At 39.3% G+C, this 17,160-nt stretch overlaps 1 protein-coding gene across 1 annotated transcript in view; it reads right to left on the minus strand.

Moving 5' to 3' along the window:
- The window catches only part of TPPP (tubulin polymerization promoting protein), a 47,714-nt gene that overhangs the window by 23,992 nt on the left and 6,562 nt on the right, over positions 1 to 17,160 (minus strand). Inside the window, exon 2 of the mRNA XM_057424339.1 lies at positions 10,466 to 10,780. Within this exon, the coding sequence (XP_057280322.1) occupies positions 10,466 to 10,776 (311 nt within the window). The 5' untranslated portion in view covers positions 10,777 to 10,780. The remainder of the gene's footprint in view (positions 1 to 10,465; positions 10,781 to 17,160) is intronic.

Consider the following 17,160-nt stretch of genomic DNA (forward strand, 5'->3'; position numbering starts at 1 on the left):
CAAATAGGCCAGTGTGTTGTCTTGACAAAAGAGATCAAGTTCGTTCTGTGCATTTCAGTCCAACAGCTTTCCCAGCTATGCCATCCACTTCAGCATAATAATATATAATAATATAAAGCTCTCCTATTGCTCTCAGCTGAGGTGAAACAATGAAAGAAAAGCAACCTCCCTGGAAAACAAAACCACAGTTCCAACTCTTCTGTAAAAAGAAATAATTTCTATTTACTTTTACTATAAAAGCTTAGAAAACCAATCATGTTAGTTCTGCTGTCTTAATAGGATGAGCTGCTGACAAATGGTAAATGTATTGGTCCTCTCAAGGTAATACTACACTAAATACTCTTCACTGTTCATTTTACATCAGTCCTAGGATTTACTGGGAACAAAAAAATGTTGAATCAGATTACAGTCATTACTCTCAGATTTGCATACAGCAGCAGTAGCCACTCTACATGGGGAAGTGACTGGACAGGATGGCAAACAGTGCAGTCACCGTTTTTCATCTACCCCATATCACAGAGCCTCATTCTTGCAGAAGTGAAAACACAACACCTTTTTGTGAAATACAGACTGCACGTGACGATGAGTAAAAGCTGTCCCCCTTCTCCTCTATGATCTTCTCATTAGTAGCCTCTTGTATTTCACCCATACTGCTCTGGGACAGATAAACTCTCCATTCTCAGCATGATCAGTTCCACTCAGAAGCTCAACAATCACCATTCCACAATGAGTAACAAACACCTCAAATATCATGAGGCAGATAAATTCAGGCTTAATTGATACTGCACTGGGAATTGCAACGAGTTTGTCTGGAGATCTTGTATAACTGAGTTAGATTCCAAACAATAAACACAAACCTATCTTATTTTCTTGTTCTGATTTTTCAGTTACGGTGTAATGAACTACAGTCATGTTACAATATCACTGTATATCTGCTGTTAACTGAAAGAAAAGCAACTTATCCTTGTACACACTTTTCTGAGTATGTAAAAGCTATCAGTTTCATCTTTTACAATGACAATGAGCACAACTGCTCCTCTCATTAGCTTACTTTCATTTTTAAACAAAATTTGCAACTTAGGGACATAGAATAAAGACCCAAGACATCTGGGCAATGAAGCAAGTGCTGTCATGTGTCATGAGAGTCACAGCCTGGTGCCAAAGATCACCACTGTTCTGCAGCTGCTGGTGCCCATGATCACAAACAGCACTAGGCGGTACAATGCTCCGCTATATCAGCAGAGACAAACAGATGAACAGGTCTACAGCACAGACTCCTTCTCACCAGGATGGTGGCTTATCCTTTTCTTTAGAATCTTGTACTTTTCTGTCTGCTGAAAGTGCACTCCAGAAAGCTTTTTGCCTAAGTATCCTATGAAGCTTGTGCCACAACTGAAAAACGGGTAACAGTGTAAGACTAAAAGGTTCCCCAAACTTTTAGGGCTCTTTCTTCCAGAATAAAGTGGAAGGGAAAAAAAGAAGGAAAACAATCTAGTGGTGCTTAGGTCATTTTCTTCATTCGGGGCTCTGGGCCCCCACAAGAGGGACCTGCTTGAGCAGGTCCAGATGAGAGCCACAAAGATGCTCCAAGGGCTGGAGAACCTCTCCTATGAAGACAAGCTGAGAGAGTTGGGCTTGTTCAGCCTGGAGAAGAGAAGGCTCTGGGGAGACCTTACAACAGTCTTCCAGTACCTAAAGGGTGCTTACAATTCAGAGAGGGACTTTTTACAAGGGCATGTAGTGACAGGACAAGGGAAAATGGCTTTAAACTGGAAGAGGGGAGATTAAGATGAGATCTGAGGAAGAAGTTCTTCCCTGTAAGGGTGGTGAGGCCCTTGCACAGGTTGCCCAGAGAAGCTCTGGCTTCCCCATCCTTGGAAGTGTTCAAGGCCAGGTTGGATGAGGCTATGAGCAACCTGGTCTAGTGGAAGGTAGCTCTGCCCACAGCAACCACATCAGTGCAGCACCACACAGCTGTAGCTGCATTGCATCCATTTCTGCAGCTAGTATAGTTTGTGGCAAGCTCTCAGTAGCTACGCAGCTTTGCAAAGAACATGGCACCATTCCCAAAAAGGATCTCCAAAACCCATTATGGGGAACTAAACACAGCAAGAAAAACTATTAGATTTCAGGAATATCATACATTCTAAACAGACATGAAGTGAAATGTTTTTTACAATGAATTCTTGTTTCCACTGAAACAGCTCACCTGAAGATATTTTCCACTGCTTTTCACCACTGAGAAAGATTAAGGTTTGATTTAAAGCTGTTCCACAGCTTAAGCAGAAACTTACTCGCTTGATGCAAAACACTGCAGTAAAGTTTCCCTCTGAATTACGAATGTCCAGATAGTACAGAAACATTCCCTTTCTGCTATAGGTATTATGTCTTTTAGCAACTACTGGATCAAACGCAGTAGGAGGTGGCAACCATTAACTAACACATGGACTCCTCTACATCTAACCACTTCAAGTGATTCTTTATCTTCCTTTACTGTGGGTACTGCTTCAAACCCACAGGCTCTGCTAGCAGCCTCAGGGACCTGGGAATCCTGAAGGCACACCTTACTGGTTGCAAATGGAGGCAAAAGAAGGCGCTTAGTATCTCTGCCTTTTCTATTTGTCACTAGATCGCCTGCCACACCAAGCAGTTGGCTCACACTTTTGCTCCTTCACTCCCCTTGTTAGTCTCAACTCAAGCTGAACTTTGGCTTTCCTCACTCTGTTCCTTCATGCATGGGCTATATTCCTCTCACATAGTCTCTCCCTGCTTCCACCTACTGTGTACTCCTTTTTCATGTCTGAGCTCAGTCAGAAGCTCCATGCTCATCCATGCTGCCCTCTTGCCAGGCTTGTTGACTTCCTGCACATGGGAATGGACCATTCTTGTGCTCAGAGACAGCTGTCCTAAAGATTAACCAGCTCTCCTGAGTCCCTCTGTCATCCAGGGCAGTTTCTGGTGGGAAACTGAACAGGCAGATATCTTCCCTTCTGAAGTCCAGGTTTGTAATTCTGTTATCATCTTGCTCACTTCTCTCAAAACCTTACGACTTTACAGTCACCTGCTTGCTGCAACCAAGGCTGTCTCAACTTTTACATCTTTAACCGGTTCTTCATTTGATTGTGAATAACAAGTCCAGAGTATCTCCTTAAATCATTCATCATACACCAAAGACTTTTTTTTTTTTTTTAATTCAGTTTAGAAATCTCATAGATCACTTCCAGTCATTTTAGCTTGGTTAATGCCACTAATGAGTACCAAGGCCTGGGACTGTGACCAAAGCTCAGTGTGCTTCACTCTCACTCTCAGATTTCTGAAGTCTCTCTTGATACGCTCCAGGTTACCTTTGGAGCACTATTCCTGGTACCCATGAGGAAGACAAGGCACAGGTCAGTCTTAGAAGGCTGGACAAACCTTTGCAGTCCATCTGCAACAATCCCAGATCCCGCACCTGCCAAACAACAAAACTCCTGAGGCATATGGTGGGGACAAAAGATATATCATCCACAACAGGAATCTCCAGTAACTATCTGTGACTGGTACCCATTGCTCCTGACACCTGCTACAGCACTGTGGCCAGGATATGGTGACAGTGACAGGGAAGTGTAACAGCACTTGAGATATTCTGGATGACAAAAGCCATGATCTCTCAGTGATCAGGGATTGAGCCTGTGACTGTTCACTCAACTGTTGCTCAGATTTTGGCTAACACACAGCTCATGCTAAGGCCTAACGTGTGCTGGGAGCAGTGCCATTATGTCAGAGCAAGGGCAACATGTAGGCAGGACGCAATGGACACAAAGAGATAAAGATCATTATGCACGTGCAGCTTGCTGTCTCCTGCAGCCAAAATTCTTGCATATTGATTGCCTGGCAGCCTCTTCAGAATCCACTAAGTTATAGAAATTGTATAGTCCAAAGCCCCTCTGTAGGTGGAACAGATCATGACTCATTGTTGCCAGAAGTCACAAACTTTCAGCCTTCTCCAGCTTGACAGTCTCTGTTCACTTGGTCTCCAGCTGTTGTCCCTCACCTTGCGTAGCTTGGGTTTTCCACAAATACCATGCCAGTGTCATCTTCATCTTCCTCTTTAAAATCTGGAGCCTCAGGGCCTTGACCACAGCACATATTTCACAAGAGAGGCCACCACTGTCCTGACCTCCAAAGAGAGGAAGGAGCACTCTGCAGACAGGACCTGGATCCTTTATATGTTAATCAACTTCTACTTCAATCCATGAAAACTGAGAGACAAAGTCTACTTTGATGTGTAACAGTCTAGAATATACTTGCTTCCTAATCAGAAAAACTAACATAGATTTCACATAGCTGCTATTATAAATTAAGACAATTTTTTATGATGGTAAAATCTGAAGAAATTAGGCTGACAAAAAAAAAAAGAAAAAAAGAGGCACAAGACAAGATCTCATACCAGAGTTCTACTTCTACTGCTCTATAGTAGTGCTCTATAGTACTGTATATAGTATCATGCAGCATTCCATATCAGCTGAGCAATGAATCACCCACCACTGCATTTGTAGGCTTTGTGTCTATTGTGATGTCTCCTGACACAAAAAAGGGCATTTTTTAAAATCATAATAAGCATACATCATTATGGGTACAGGACTTACACGCTTTACATGTGCAAAACAAGCCTGCATATCTGCAAGTGAATCTACATCCATCTTCTCGTTAGTGATCACAGTTTTACTTCTAGAATTTATGCCTCTTGGTAAAAGGGGGAAAAGAGTTGTTTTTGCTTTTTTTAAATAAAAAGCCTTTCAAGAATAAAGTGCAAAAGGCAACATTAAATTTGGCATTCTCAGGCAAGAAATGAAATTGGATTTTAATTTCAATTAATATACAGAAACTGTGGTAAACAACACTTTCTGTTGTAACCTACCTGGAGTTTTATCTGTAACTGCACTACTACTTCACAGTTTGCCTGGGAGAGATTTATTAGCACAGATTATGCTCTGCATATAATTCTATATCCACTTAAAACTCGCTTCCTGATGCAGACATATTAAAGTACACAAGTTAACTGTTATCTCTACTTCATGCAAAAAGTAGGATTACACAAATCAGATTCTGTGCCACTATTAAAAGAATCTCTCCAGTAGAGGAGTAAGACACAACTTAAAACTACTATGTGCTTCATTCACATAAAGACCACTTCATACCTATTTACGTATAAAAAAATTTAGGAGAGGCTTCAGTAAAATCTTTTGAATACAAATTACTTCAGAGAAACCTAATGGAGAGATACTTGTTTTGAATCAGTGAAGGTGTCAAAGTACTACTCCTCTCAAATATATTAAGAAAACAGTAAGTATCTAATTGTTCAATACAAAGAAAAGGCAACAATTATAGTTGACAAATGGGGAAAGCATGTACTCATTCTTGCCAAGAACTATCCTGCCAGCTGCTTAGAGCAAACATATCCACTTTAATTCTTTCACAGTCTTGGTGAACTACTGCTGAATTAAAATCCAGCTGATCTCAGGTGGAAGCACTCCTGTAGAGACCTGACTGATCTTAACTGTGGGAACTAGGCTAAACAGCTGACTGTGCAATATATACTAAGGATAGAGTATGGGTGGGACTGCTCAAAAGTCAGGGCACAATAAAGTGTGTTGTGAAGATTCTCCATGGGAACAAAACCTTTCTTTCTCAGAAAGATGGAGGAGAGTTTCTGGCCTTTAGAACACATGGCTTCCTCAGCAACAAGAAAACATGTCAAAGCAACATAAGAAACTATTGCTGGAATTTGAGAGGACAATTATGCTTTCACTTGATCTTTTACCAAAAATATTTTAGAGGGCAGGGAGTAAGGTATATTTACAAAGCTTCTGTAGATTAACTAGTCCTCAATAACAATCCAGTATAGAACCACAAAAATTTGTTTAAAATTTAACACATAGTAACATCAAAACAAACAAATGTTTCCATGGAGACAACTACCTAAATAAATGCTCACAATGGATCCAAGGCATGACGTCACCCAAGCCTGCCTGCAACCATAGTAACATGCCAGTGTAAACAGAAATATTTTTATTTTTCTATCTAATAATATCATAGAATTAGCAGTTTTATGGCAGTGCTTATGCCATATTCTTGCAGTGCTGAGTGGTAACACTTCTAAAATAAGATCAGAAGTATTTATATCAGAGCTATTACTATTACCATATTAACTACATACAACAAGTGGAGTATGCGTATGGCATAGCTAACATATCAAATTTCCCAGAGCAGTTGTTGACCCCCGTAAACAAAGAAATTTAAGTTCCTAAGGCAACATGCCGGAATGCTGCTCAGAGATCAGTAACATCTATTCTTCTTGGGTATTCTGCTTTCCTTAATACGAAAACTCTGAAGTTCTGATGCTGTTGTGTCTCACTGTCTTGCTGAATTAAGAAGAATGCAGCCACGTGTTGCTTTTCATATCAAATACAGAACACTTCTGAGCCCTTCTCCTGTGTCACCAATGAGCTTGCTTTCTCCAAGGCAACAAGATTCACTAAATCTATATTTGCACTCTGCAAGCATAACACAAGATTCACAGCCTACAGACTTTTGCAGCTCTGGAAGAGTAACATAAAAGAAACAGTTCATGAGGAAAATTTGCAAGGCAAGTAATTGTTTCAGCTACTAAAAAGATACTCATGGAATTCCCATTCTCATAAAATGCCTCCATTTTCAAATGCTATTGCATGTCTGCACGTTGTATGTCTCTAAATTCAGTAGACCCCACTGTCCAACCACAGTGTTACTGTTGTATGCAGTCCAAAGAACATATGAAGAAAAGAGCCCAAAGTTTTGACTGTGGAAGTATAAAATACAGCAAGGAAAGCTTACTACATAATTGTATTTATACATATACACACTTTTGTTAGTTTTGCTGCATTTTTAATAATTTCATCCCATAGATATTTTAAAGCTTTGTGATCACTTTTCACAATTCCTTCTGCTTTTCCAGATGCAACACGCACAGAAAGATAGTATCATGTGAGATGTCTTTATTACAGTATCAGAGTATGCTACAGATTGGAAGGGACCTCAAAAGATCATCTAGTCCAATCCCCTGCCGGAGCAGGAACACCTAGATAAGATGTACCTTTATAACAACATAAACTTAATCTCAAATGAACTAATCTCTGAAAGACAGACACATAGTCCCAGCTTTGAAGAAGTATTACGGACTATTCAAGACTTTCAGGAGTTTTGTTCACCTGGTTTGGTAGAGGTGGGTAAGAGAGTCTTCATTACTTCTCAGGATTGAACTGATAAAATCTTTCCTGCGGTAGAGAAAGCTACCAATCACAGAATAAAACCCTATCTTTCAGGAGCTCTTAGGTAAACATATCTGTTACTAATTTCCCTGTTACCCTATTAGCAACACACAGTTCCTATCTATTTTGCTAGTATGTGTAGCAGAACAATAAATGAAGCCTGGGAAAGTTAGCAGGATGACAAACATGGGCTTTATACATAGTAATTCATAAAACCAAAGAACAATTCCGCTGGATTAATTATTTTCTAGTGTCTTAACAACATGTGCTGTTGTCATAAACTATAAGTATAGCTGCTTAGAAAACAAACCTTGCTAAACACAATGGCTCCCCAGTAATATACCCAACAGAAAACCTGTTTGAAAGTTTCACAATGCTAGATGGCAGGTGCAGTTGGATATGATGAACATTTTTTCTTATCTTTTCATGTGTTCCATGGCCAGACTACAAGTGCCAAGACCCACCAGCCCCATCCCGCTGAACCACTCCGGCTGACCACAAGAATCCCAGGCCAAAGTCCATCTTTTGAAACACAGTCTAGCTGAAAAACCTAAAAACAACAGCGAAGTACAGAGCCTTCTGATACTCATAAGCATAACTCAACTACTGAGGCATGGAAGCAGTACTCCGCACTTTCTGGGGAGCAAGAGTTTCTTTTATAGTGTTTAATGTTTTTAATTCAACATAGAAGGGGAAAAATTTGGGTTGTCAAAAAACGTTAGTGCTCTGCTGGGAAAAAGCTGCTGGTAAAATGGAAATGAGTAGGGGCTTATTTTGTGAGTATGCCTATTTTGATGCATTATCAAATCTATTATTATCCTCTAGTTTAGGGTTAAATGTGAGGCGAAAGAGAAAGCAAGGAAAAGCAGTTGCGTAAACATGTTCAAGAAACCCTGTATACTCAGCCTATGCATAAGCCTCCTAAGTTAGAACGTATTACTAACAGTTGAGTAACTGCAGCCATTATATCTTCCCTTGTTAATATTTAAAATACTATATGTGAATAAATGGGATCCAGACTAAAAAGAATTGCTGACATATGCTCTCAAGAATAAAAATGTATATAAAAAACCCCAAACAACACCCCATACTTAAGAAAATGTGGAAGTATACCTATCAAAAACATGTGCATGAAAAAACAGACCTTCCTAGTAAAGACAGGAAAACTCATCCCCATCTGGCACTTAAGCAATATTAATTTAAAAATAAAATAGTTTTAAAAGAGAAGAGTTTATAAAATGCATGTTATATGTACATGTGCAGGTGAGGAACAAGCAAGTAATTAATAAACAAGATAAAATAATTTTGCATTTGATACAGATATCTTCTGAAATATGAAATACTAGAGAGAGGAAAAGACGGTGTTCAAGGCCAGGCTGGACAGAGCCTTGGGTGACATGGTTTAGTGAGATGTCCCTGCCTATGGCAGGGGGGTGGGAACTAGATGATCTTAAGGTCCTTTCCAATGTCAACTATTCTATGATTCTATGGTGCGCTTCTTCCAAGAGGAATGACAGCATTTCTCAGTGGTAATGGGAGGAATGTCTGAGAAACTTGAACAGGCACCTCCCCACAGAGAGCTGAGCTGACACTGCTGAACAATCACAAGGGGATATGCTGACGTATCTCTGAGCTTCAGGTACTCACCATCTCACAACTTATTCCTGTAGAATAGGTCCAAATTTCTTCCACCTCAGCAGGCACCAAAACTGATACTTTATATCTGCTAATGTTGCACAATTGTTTATGCTGTATCATTGGGTTGTCCTATCACTAACTTGCCTATATACTGTAATGAGAAAGTAGGGCTAAGACTCCTATGATGACAGATACAGAGAAATTTAAGACGATGAAACCCAAATAAAAGTTGAAATTAAATGCCAGCACTGTCTATCATAACAAGAAATAAACAACCGTACAGCATAAACACCCATTTCAATAAGCTAGTTCATTGATAGTGTATCTAACTCTGGCAACACAACTTGCAAAAAATACAGCTAGGGAGTCAAAGAGAAAGTGGACTGATACAAGAACAAAAGGATTGAAACATGCATATATGGTGTTCTCAGTTGTCTAGGTAAGATCCCTGAGGAGAAAAGAAAGAAAGAAATCAAACAAGTAATGTCACTTTAACTATGCATGTTAACACTACACAACCTTTCAAGATCAAGGGCCTTCTCTGCCTTCCTATGCTTTGATGCACTCCACAGGATCAGTGCTTGTAGGAAGTTTTTCCAACTGCCCTTGTAAGCCACTCAGTTTGCATGTCCTCCCCAGCATTATACCACAGTAGCTGGAAGCACAAGCCAAATAAATGTTCCTACAAGCTACAAGTACAATTAAGGGGCCCTTGTCAAACATGTCCCTCAACACATGGAGGTGTGAGACAATTTAAACAGTTACTGTGGTAATAAAAAACATAATAAACAAGGCTATCAGATCATGTACATGGGGAACAGGGAAGGTGAAAATAATCCAATTCTACACATAAAGCAAGAACAATAAATTATCTGAAGTTTCATACAGAATATGTCAGAACAGTTGAATGTCTTCCCTTGGATTTGACAAGTTTCTGGATCAAGCTTGCCTAGGTTTTCAATTTCTGGAGGAAATTTCACTAAAGCTCTAATCTGCTTACAAGCATAAACTAGGATCACTGAAATAATCCTAACCAATTAATCATAACCATGGATTTGCATCACAAATCCACCATCAGTTTGATGTGGCCATACACTTTAAGCTTGAGTAGATATTGTGCTAGACATCAGGACTGTTGTTAGAATAATGGCTTTTAGCAATATCCCACCTTAGCCTATGAGGTTGAGTTTTGGCAAGATATAAAACTACATCCTGACTTCATTTAGATATCCTTCAGGAAACATTCACATCATTTACTGTGGTAAAAAAAAAAATGTTTCTTGGAATAACCTGCATTTGTCCTATTCATATCATACGTCTTTGTACAGTGCAACATCCGTGACACTGAAGTCAGTTTAAGATAGAAGAACAGAAGCTGAAAGCTTTACTTCAGACAAAACAACAGAGTCTGATAAAGGAACAAGAAAGAGGTTGATTTTGACAAAGACAAATAGTGTCTCAACATCTGTAAGCAACATATTTATGATATTTACAAAACACTTTGGGAGACAAGGAAACGTTGGCAGAAATGAACTTACTTGATCTTACTGAAGACAATGTCAACATCTGTGATTGTCACGTTCTTCCCATCTATCACATGACAGTCTTTACATAGCTTTGACCAGTTCTTCCCATGCATTTCTTTTCCTGTGGCTCTTGTATCACCATGGATAGCAAATTTTCTAAAGGCCTCTTCCAAAGCACTTAATTCTCCTGCTATGGCTCCCTCATGGGAGCTGTTTGAATCATAGGATAATCGTTTTGCTGCTCGGTCCTTTGCTGGATCTGAAGGAGACTTTGGAGGAGTCTTATTCACAGGTTTGGTCGACTTCGCTTTATTGTCAGCCATTGTGCTACAAAGAAGAGGAGGGTAAACTCATCACATTAAATTGCAGTAATTTAGTTTCTAAGCTACACGCTACAATCCATGTCACAATGTATGAAGAATAAGAGATCTATAAAGTTAGTATGAATTCAGTGCCCTCCACCATCAACCAACAGTCTATATACATAGAACTGTTTAACACTCTGCTTACCTAGAACAGAAAAAATGAAAGCTAACATATAAAAAAAAGGCAGAGAAAGAACATTTCAAAATGAGCACAAACCTAATTTCATCATCATTACCCAACAAGAGAACACTTACTGTTTCTTTGGTTTTAAATAGCAATCACCACAGTCATTCTACTGATTTGGACGAAAATATGCCCTTTACATTGTAAGCATTGCTATCTGTTTTTATTTCTGAAGGTAAAATCATAGAAACACAGAATCAACTAGGTTGGAAAAGACCTTTAAGATCATCAAGGCCAACCATTACTCCACCACTGCCAAGACCATCACTAAACCATATTGTTGATGGCCTCATCTATACAGTTTTTGAACACTTCCAGGGATGGTGATTCCACCACCTCCCTGTTGCCATACCCGATTACCCTCTCTGTGAATATTTTTTTCCTAATATCCAATCTAAACATCCCCTAGTGCAGCTTGAGGCCATTTCCTCTTGTCCTATCACTTGTTACTTGGGAGAAGAGACCAACCCCCACCTCACTACCACCTCCTTTCTGGTAGTTGTAGAGAGCAATAAGGTCCCCCCTAGCTTTCTCAGAGTAAACAACACCAGGTCCCTCAGCTGCTCCTTAAGACTTATTCTCCAGATCCTTCAGCAGCTTCATTGCCCTTCTCTGGACCCAACCCAGCACCTCAGTGTCTTTCTTTTATAGACATTGTAGTGAGGGGTCCAGAACTGAACAGAGTATTGGAGGTGTGGCCTCACCAGTGCCAAGTACAGGGGATGATCACTTCCCTGGCCCTGCTGACTACACCATTTCTGATGAAGGCCAGGATGCCATTGTTCTTCTTGGCTGCCTGGGCACAAGCTGGCTCATGTTCAGCACGCACCAATCAGCACCCCCAGGTCCTTTTCCATGAGCAGCTTTCCAGCCACTTTTCCCCAGCCTGGAGCATTGCATGGGGTTATGGCACAAATGCAGGACCTGGCACTTTGCCTTGTTGAACCTCATACCACTAGCCACAGCCCATCAATCCAGCCTGTAATAAACAGCCATTTATTTTGTAGATTGTGGCTTTTTAATTATTAATTGAAAAATTAAATACTTTGAATGTGTAGCAAAAAAGAAAAAAAACCCCTAACATGCCAGAAGCATGTCACAGAAGTCTTTACCTTCTGCCCATACATCTTAACTTGGCAAAAATAAGAGGCACTGGAAAGCCCAGGGATAGGGTGCACTGTTGCTGTCCCAACACGTATAGGAAGACTGTTGCTCGACTCACATCTGTGGTGCTGCTACAAATTTTAACCCATAAAGGTATGCCCCAGGTATCAGAAGTTTGGCAAATACTAGATAAGGGCTGGAAAGTTCACCATACTTACCTCATCTATTCTTCTAAAGCCACAGCTGTACATGTATGTGACTAACACATGCAAAGATTGGTATTTATTTCTAATTAATGTCTTTTTCTGCATCAGACATAAAGTTCTTTGTCTTATATACTGTACTTCAATACAAACTCCTCAGCAACAGAAACAATCCTAAAATTTTACCTCTTCTGATATTGCTTAGCCTCTGTCACTTCAACAACCAAGGCATACCCTTTCCTGCACACTGAAACAGAATTAACCATAACTACCTGTAATGCAGCAGTTACTTTTAAGCTTCATGATTAGAAACAACCTTTTAATAAAAACTATAGCGAAGGTCCTTTGTCCTTTACAGATGCAGCATAGCCAAAGAACTATTATCAATTTTGAAAACATTCCAGTAAATGCTTAAAAACCTTGTTGTATTTTGTTTACACTGTTAGCATAAGTTTTGGCCAACAAACCAAAATGCTAAATTAAAATTAATACGACAGGAATTTAGTAAACATAGCCTGCGAGTTATATGCGCACCTGTGAAATAAAAGGAAAAGCACAAAGAGGGGGAGAGAAAGAGTTTGAAAATGTAAAGTTCATTAAAAAGTTAAAAACGTAATCAATTCAACTCCCAATTCCATTTCCTCTTCTTCCTGCCTGCTCTCCAAAGGTCAGCAATTTTAGCTCAATAAACTTTTCTGAAAGTCACCCAACACAAACACCAAAACAGTAAGCACCCACAGTAAACTGTAGGGTCCAAGTACTACAGACGTATAGGTTTTTTTTCCAAAAGAGATTGATCTAAACTGTCTAATTCATCAGGCTATACCCATTCTTTTCTACCACAACAGTGGTGAGAGAAAATAAGAAGAAAACAAAAACACTGATGACACAATCTATGCAAAAGAGAATTACATTAAGATCTATGATTCATCTTCAAGGAAGCTTGACTTCCAAAAGCAGAAGTCTCTTCCAAGCTTACACCATTTCAAATTCATTGGAGCTGGAAACTAGAATCATAAATTTTCTAGGATAACTCTAACTGGCAAGAGGGAGAATGAGGAAGGGCACACATCAGCAAAAAGTTGTATAGAATATCAAAAACCAGTTACATCTGTAAGCAAGTAACAAGACAAAAGGTAGAGATCTGCTAAGTATCTCTTATTATTTTGCAATTTTATCTTGTGCCAAATAAACCTTCCATGACATTTTCAGATCTAACACCCTCTTGCTCTTAGCAATTCTGTCAAGAGGCTATACTCAGTGTGAATATTCTTGAAAGATTCAACAATTGCACAATTTAAAAACTATAAAAAGAAAACATCTATTCCACTGTCTCATCTGCAAATCAAAAAAAATAACAACATGCCTAAATTTAAGTATCTTCTGAAGAAAAATCTTTCTTTAGCCAGTGTCAGTACTTTGCTTTGCCTAATCCCATGTCACCCATAACCATAAGTCAACTATGCACATCACAACAGAAATGCGTGTTAAAAAGCAACTTGTGGTTTCAAATCATGAGCTCAAACCCACATCGGTTGCCAAAAATTGTCATGGATACTCCTTCTCTTGATGAACCATAATTACAATTTACTTGTTAAACTCCCACCTGATAGCATGGAATTTACTAAAATGCTACCCGGTTTATGAAAATATTGACCTAGTCTCATCTTAAAATTTGTTTCTTAACACTGAAAGAACACACTCTGAAGAGAAATATGTACACTAATATACCTTATTAGAAGGAAAGAATTACACAACACAGGATATGAAATCAAATGCTTAATGGGGTCAGCTGCTTTAACTTTTTTTAGTGATTACTGATGAGGAAGGAGATCATGTCATGTTGAAGAAATGATCTCTCAAAGAGAAATAAAGAATAACCTGTTTGCCAAAAATTCAAGATCAAATGCAATTTTGAGTCTCACCCATTTTTCCCTGGACAAAGGGATTACATGTTTGCTAGCTTCTGCTAGAAGATTAGCAGTAATTTGGGGAGAGGCCACAGTAGGGTGGTAGGCGGAAGTGACAAAAAAGGGGCTACGCTAAAATGCCAATTCTGAAATTCTGTAAATCAAAATTAAGACACTGTTCAAAAGCATGGGCTGTGTAGATGCAGACTATAACAATTACAGATAACCAAAGAAGCGCCTTTCATCACCATCCCCAAAGTCTAATCTGCACTCAGGTAACACTACCTTTCCAGAGCCAGCAGAGGGAACAAAGGCAGGAATATAGCAGTCAATCCCATCCTGTCTATCTACTACTGACTCCAACCTAGCAGGTCCACATCACCAAAAGCAGCCACATAAGACATTAAGAAAAGGGTATAAGCAGATGCTAGAGTTCAGAAGGCTTTGTGAAAGAACAACTGCCACAAAAAAGGGCGTTCCAGAAACCAACAGAGTATTTAGACAACTAGGTGCTGTGTTATGAACTGCTATAGCCTGTGTCATGTAATACTGCTTTGGTATCATGAAAAAAAACCCAACAGTTCTCATGCCTTCTCTCACTCTACAATAGGTAAATATACAGCACATTATACAGAGATATCTATACAGACAGATTAAGCTAGGGATCAAACTGACTGAGGTCATGACTAATTCATGCTAAAATAGACTGAAAGTGCAGATCCATGGTCTCAGCACATGCCTAACCCATTAGAAAAAGTCTTCTCATATAAACTTCCTTCCAGCCAGAGACTACAATACATACTCGTCTGCAGACAGATAGCTGGGAGAACTCCTCCAGATAAAGTTGTGTATTAACGTGGATTCTTCCAAGACTGAGGGCACATGCAGTTATTGTTTCCGTGAATTTCAGCTGCCAATTTTCTATAGCTGCATGAATACCAGGAACACATTAAATAAGCACAACGACTCAGTACTGACCAACTGTCAGCTCTACTTAAAGATTTATATTCATTTACACTCTTTCACTTATCCACATCCTTTCCAGGTGTCAACATACTGCAGGAATTCTGGTATGGCTTTGATTTAGATTTGGGAGAACTGCTCTTTCAAATAACCCATCTCTCAGCACCAGCGAGGAAGACCTGAAACCTTACTAAAACTCAGAGTACTTTTGCCAGCAATTTTAGAAGCTTATTCAACTCTACGGAATATGCATGGAACCCTGATGGTCAGAATTCACTGCAGTATCATACCTGCCCTGTCCCTGAGAACTAATGCATGGCTAATCTGCTCAGGAAGTACAGAAGTTAACACCACTGCCATGTCACAGACAGGGGACGCAAAGAACCAAAGCAGAGGGAATAAAGAAAAATGTCTGTCCTCCTGCCAGAGTTCAGAACACAATGATGACCATAGGACCCATACTCTACACTGCTTTAATTATCAGGCCACAAATAGTAGGTAGAGGACTGCATGGAATGCTCTGAAGAACCAGCATTCTCTGACTCTATGAAAGAAATACAAGCATAGTCTCACTAACTGCAAATGTATAAATGCAGTTTATGATCTCCACACTAAAAATGCTTTTCCCACAACAACAACAACAAAATAGTCAAAAGGAAACTACCAAAGGTGTGACTACCTATCTTTTTGGGCTCTGCCATGTACTTTCTTATCTGCTTTTTCCAGCTTGCTCCTAGCATGCTAGGAATATTCTTTCCTGGTATAAGTTGAATTGCTTTCATTTGTAGCAAGTATTACAAAAACAGTTTTTAATGGAAGTCTTGCAGCATTAACTGCCATGGAAATGAATAAGGCTGTATTTGTCTAAGACAGTACAAAAGACTAGAACACTAGTTACTTACTACAGCATTTGATATAATCCAGTTAATAGGAAAGGCAGCTTATTTTGAAACCATTTGTTCTGTAAGATATTTACTAACCACGAATTGTCTAAAATGAGGTCAAAAGTCTTGTGAACTAAGGAAAACTTTCAATGAAAGCTATTTAATGGCAGAGAGCATTCAAGCATCAAGCAGACCTCAGTTCAGGCAACTGCTAAGATTGATGATATGTCTCACACAAATAAACCGTGAAAATCTACAAGTTCTGTCCTCAATTTACTTTTGTTCTGCAAATCTTTTTGCTGTTGCTTTCATGTAAAGTGCAAGGTCCTGCTTTGCTTACAGTCACATCATAGGGCTTTGGCCAAAAGGCAGAGTGGAGATGGCACCCTAAAAGTACCCTAAATATCTACCAAGATATAATCCAAAACAGAGATTCCCCAGCCTTCTTGCCACCCAGCAATTCTGTTGTACATTTTGTCTCCATGATCTGTTAAGTGAGAAGGGAAGGAAATCCACAGCACAAACCCTAGACTAATAAGCTAAGATACTGTTCTACTACCTGCAAAATGTCACCAGCAGGTAAAAAGCCATAATCTTTCAAGCATTCTATTCAATTTTTGCTAGTCCTCAAGACAAGTGTGAATATGTAGGCTTTGCAACTCTCTTGATCTTTGTAACAGGTATTCAGACCAAAAATCCCCTAGTTCATGGACAAATTTTATCCAACTGTCTTCTTTGCATCCTCAACTTCCAAAGGAGGGAAAATACAACAGATTAATCAGCAAAACCATCCATACATGTATTTAGTTGGCCAAGAAAAGAAAAAGATTCTACATTCAGTAAGACAGCATCTGTCATGCATGTGATCACATCATACATTTCAATGAATGCTCAAGAAAATAGTATCCAGGAATCCACCAATTTTATTGAGAACTAGAAATAAAGTAGGGGGAAAGTAGAAAGATGGTGGACCCCTCGCAATGCAGTTAACACAGCCAGCAAGTCAACGTAAGTCTGTTAACACACAAAGATCTGAAGAAAAATATGTTAACATTCTGGTTTAACCTCACTATAAGCTTCCTATTTCTGCACCA

Source organism: Pezoporus wallicus, unplaced genomic scaffold (genome assembly GCF_028554395.1).
Source record: "Pezoporus wallicus isolate ANWC-B61680 ecotype Strahan unplaced genomic scaffold, APGP_CSIRO_Pwel_v1 contig_5485, whole genome shotgun sequence".
Taxonomy (NCBI): domain Eukaryota; kingdom Metazoa; phylum Chordata; class Aves; order Psittaciformes; family Psittacidae; genus Pezoporus; species Pezoporus wallicus.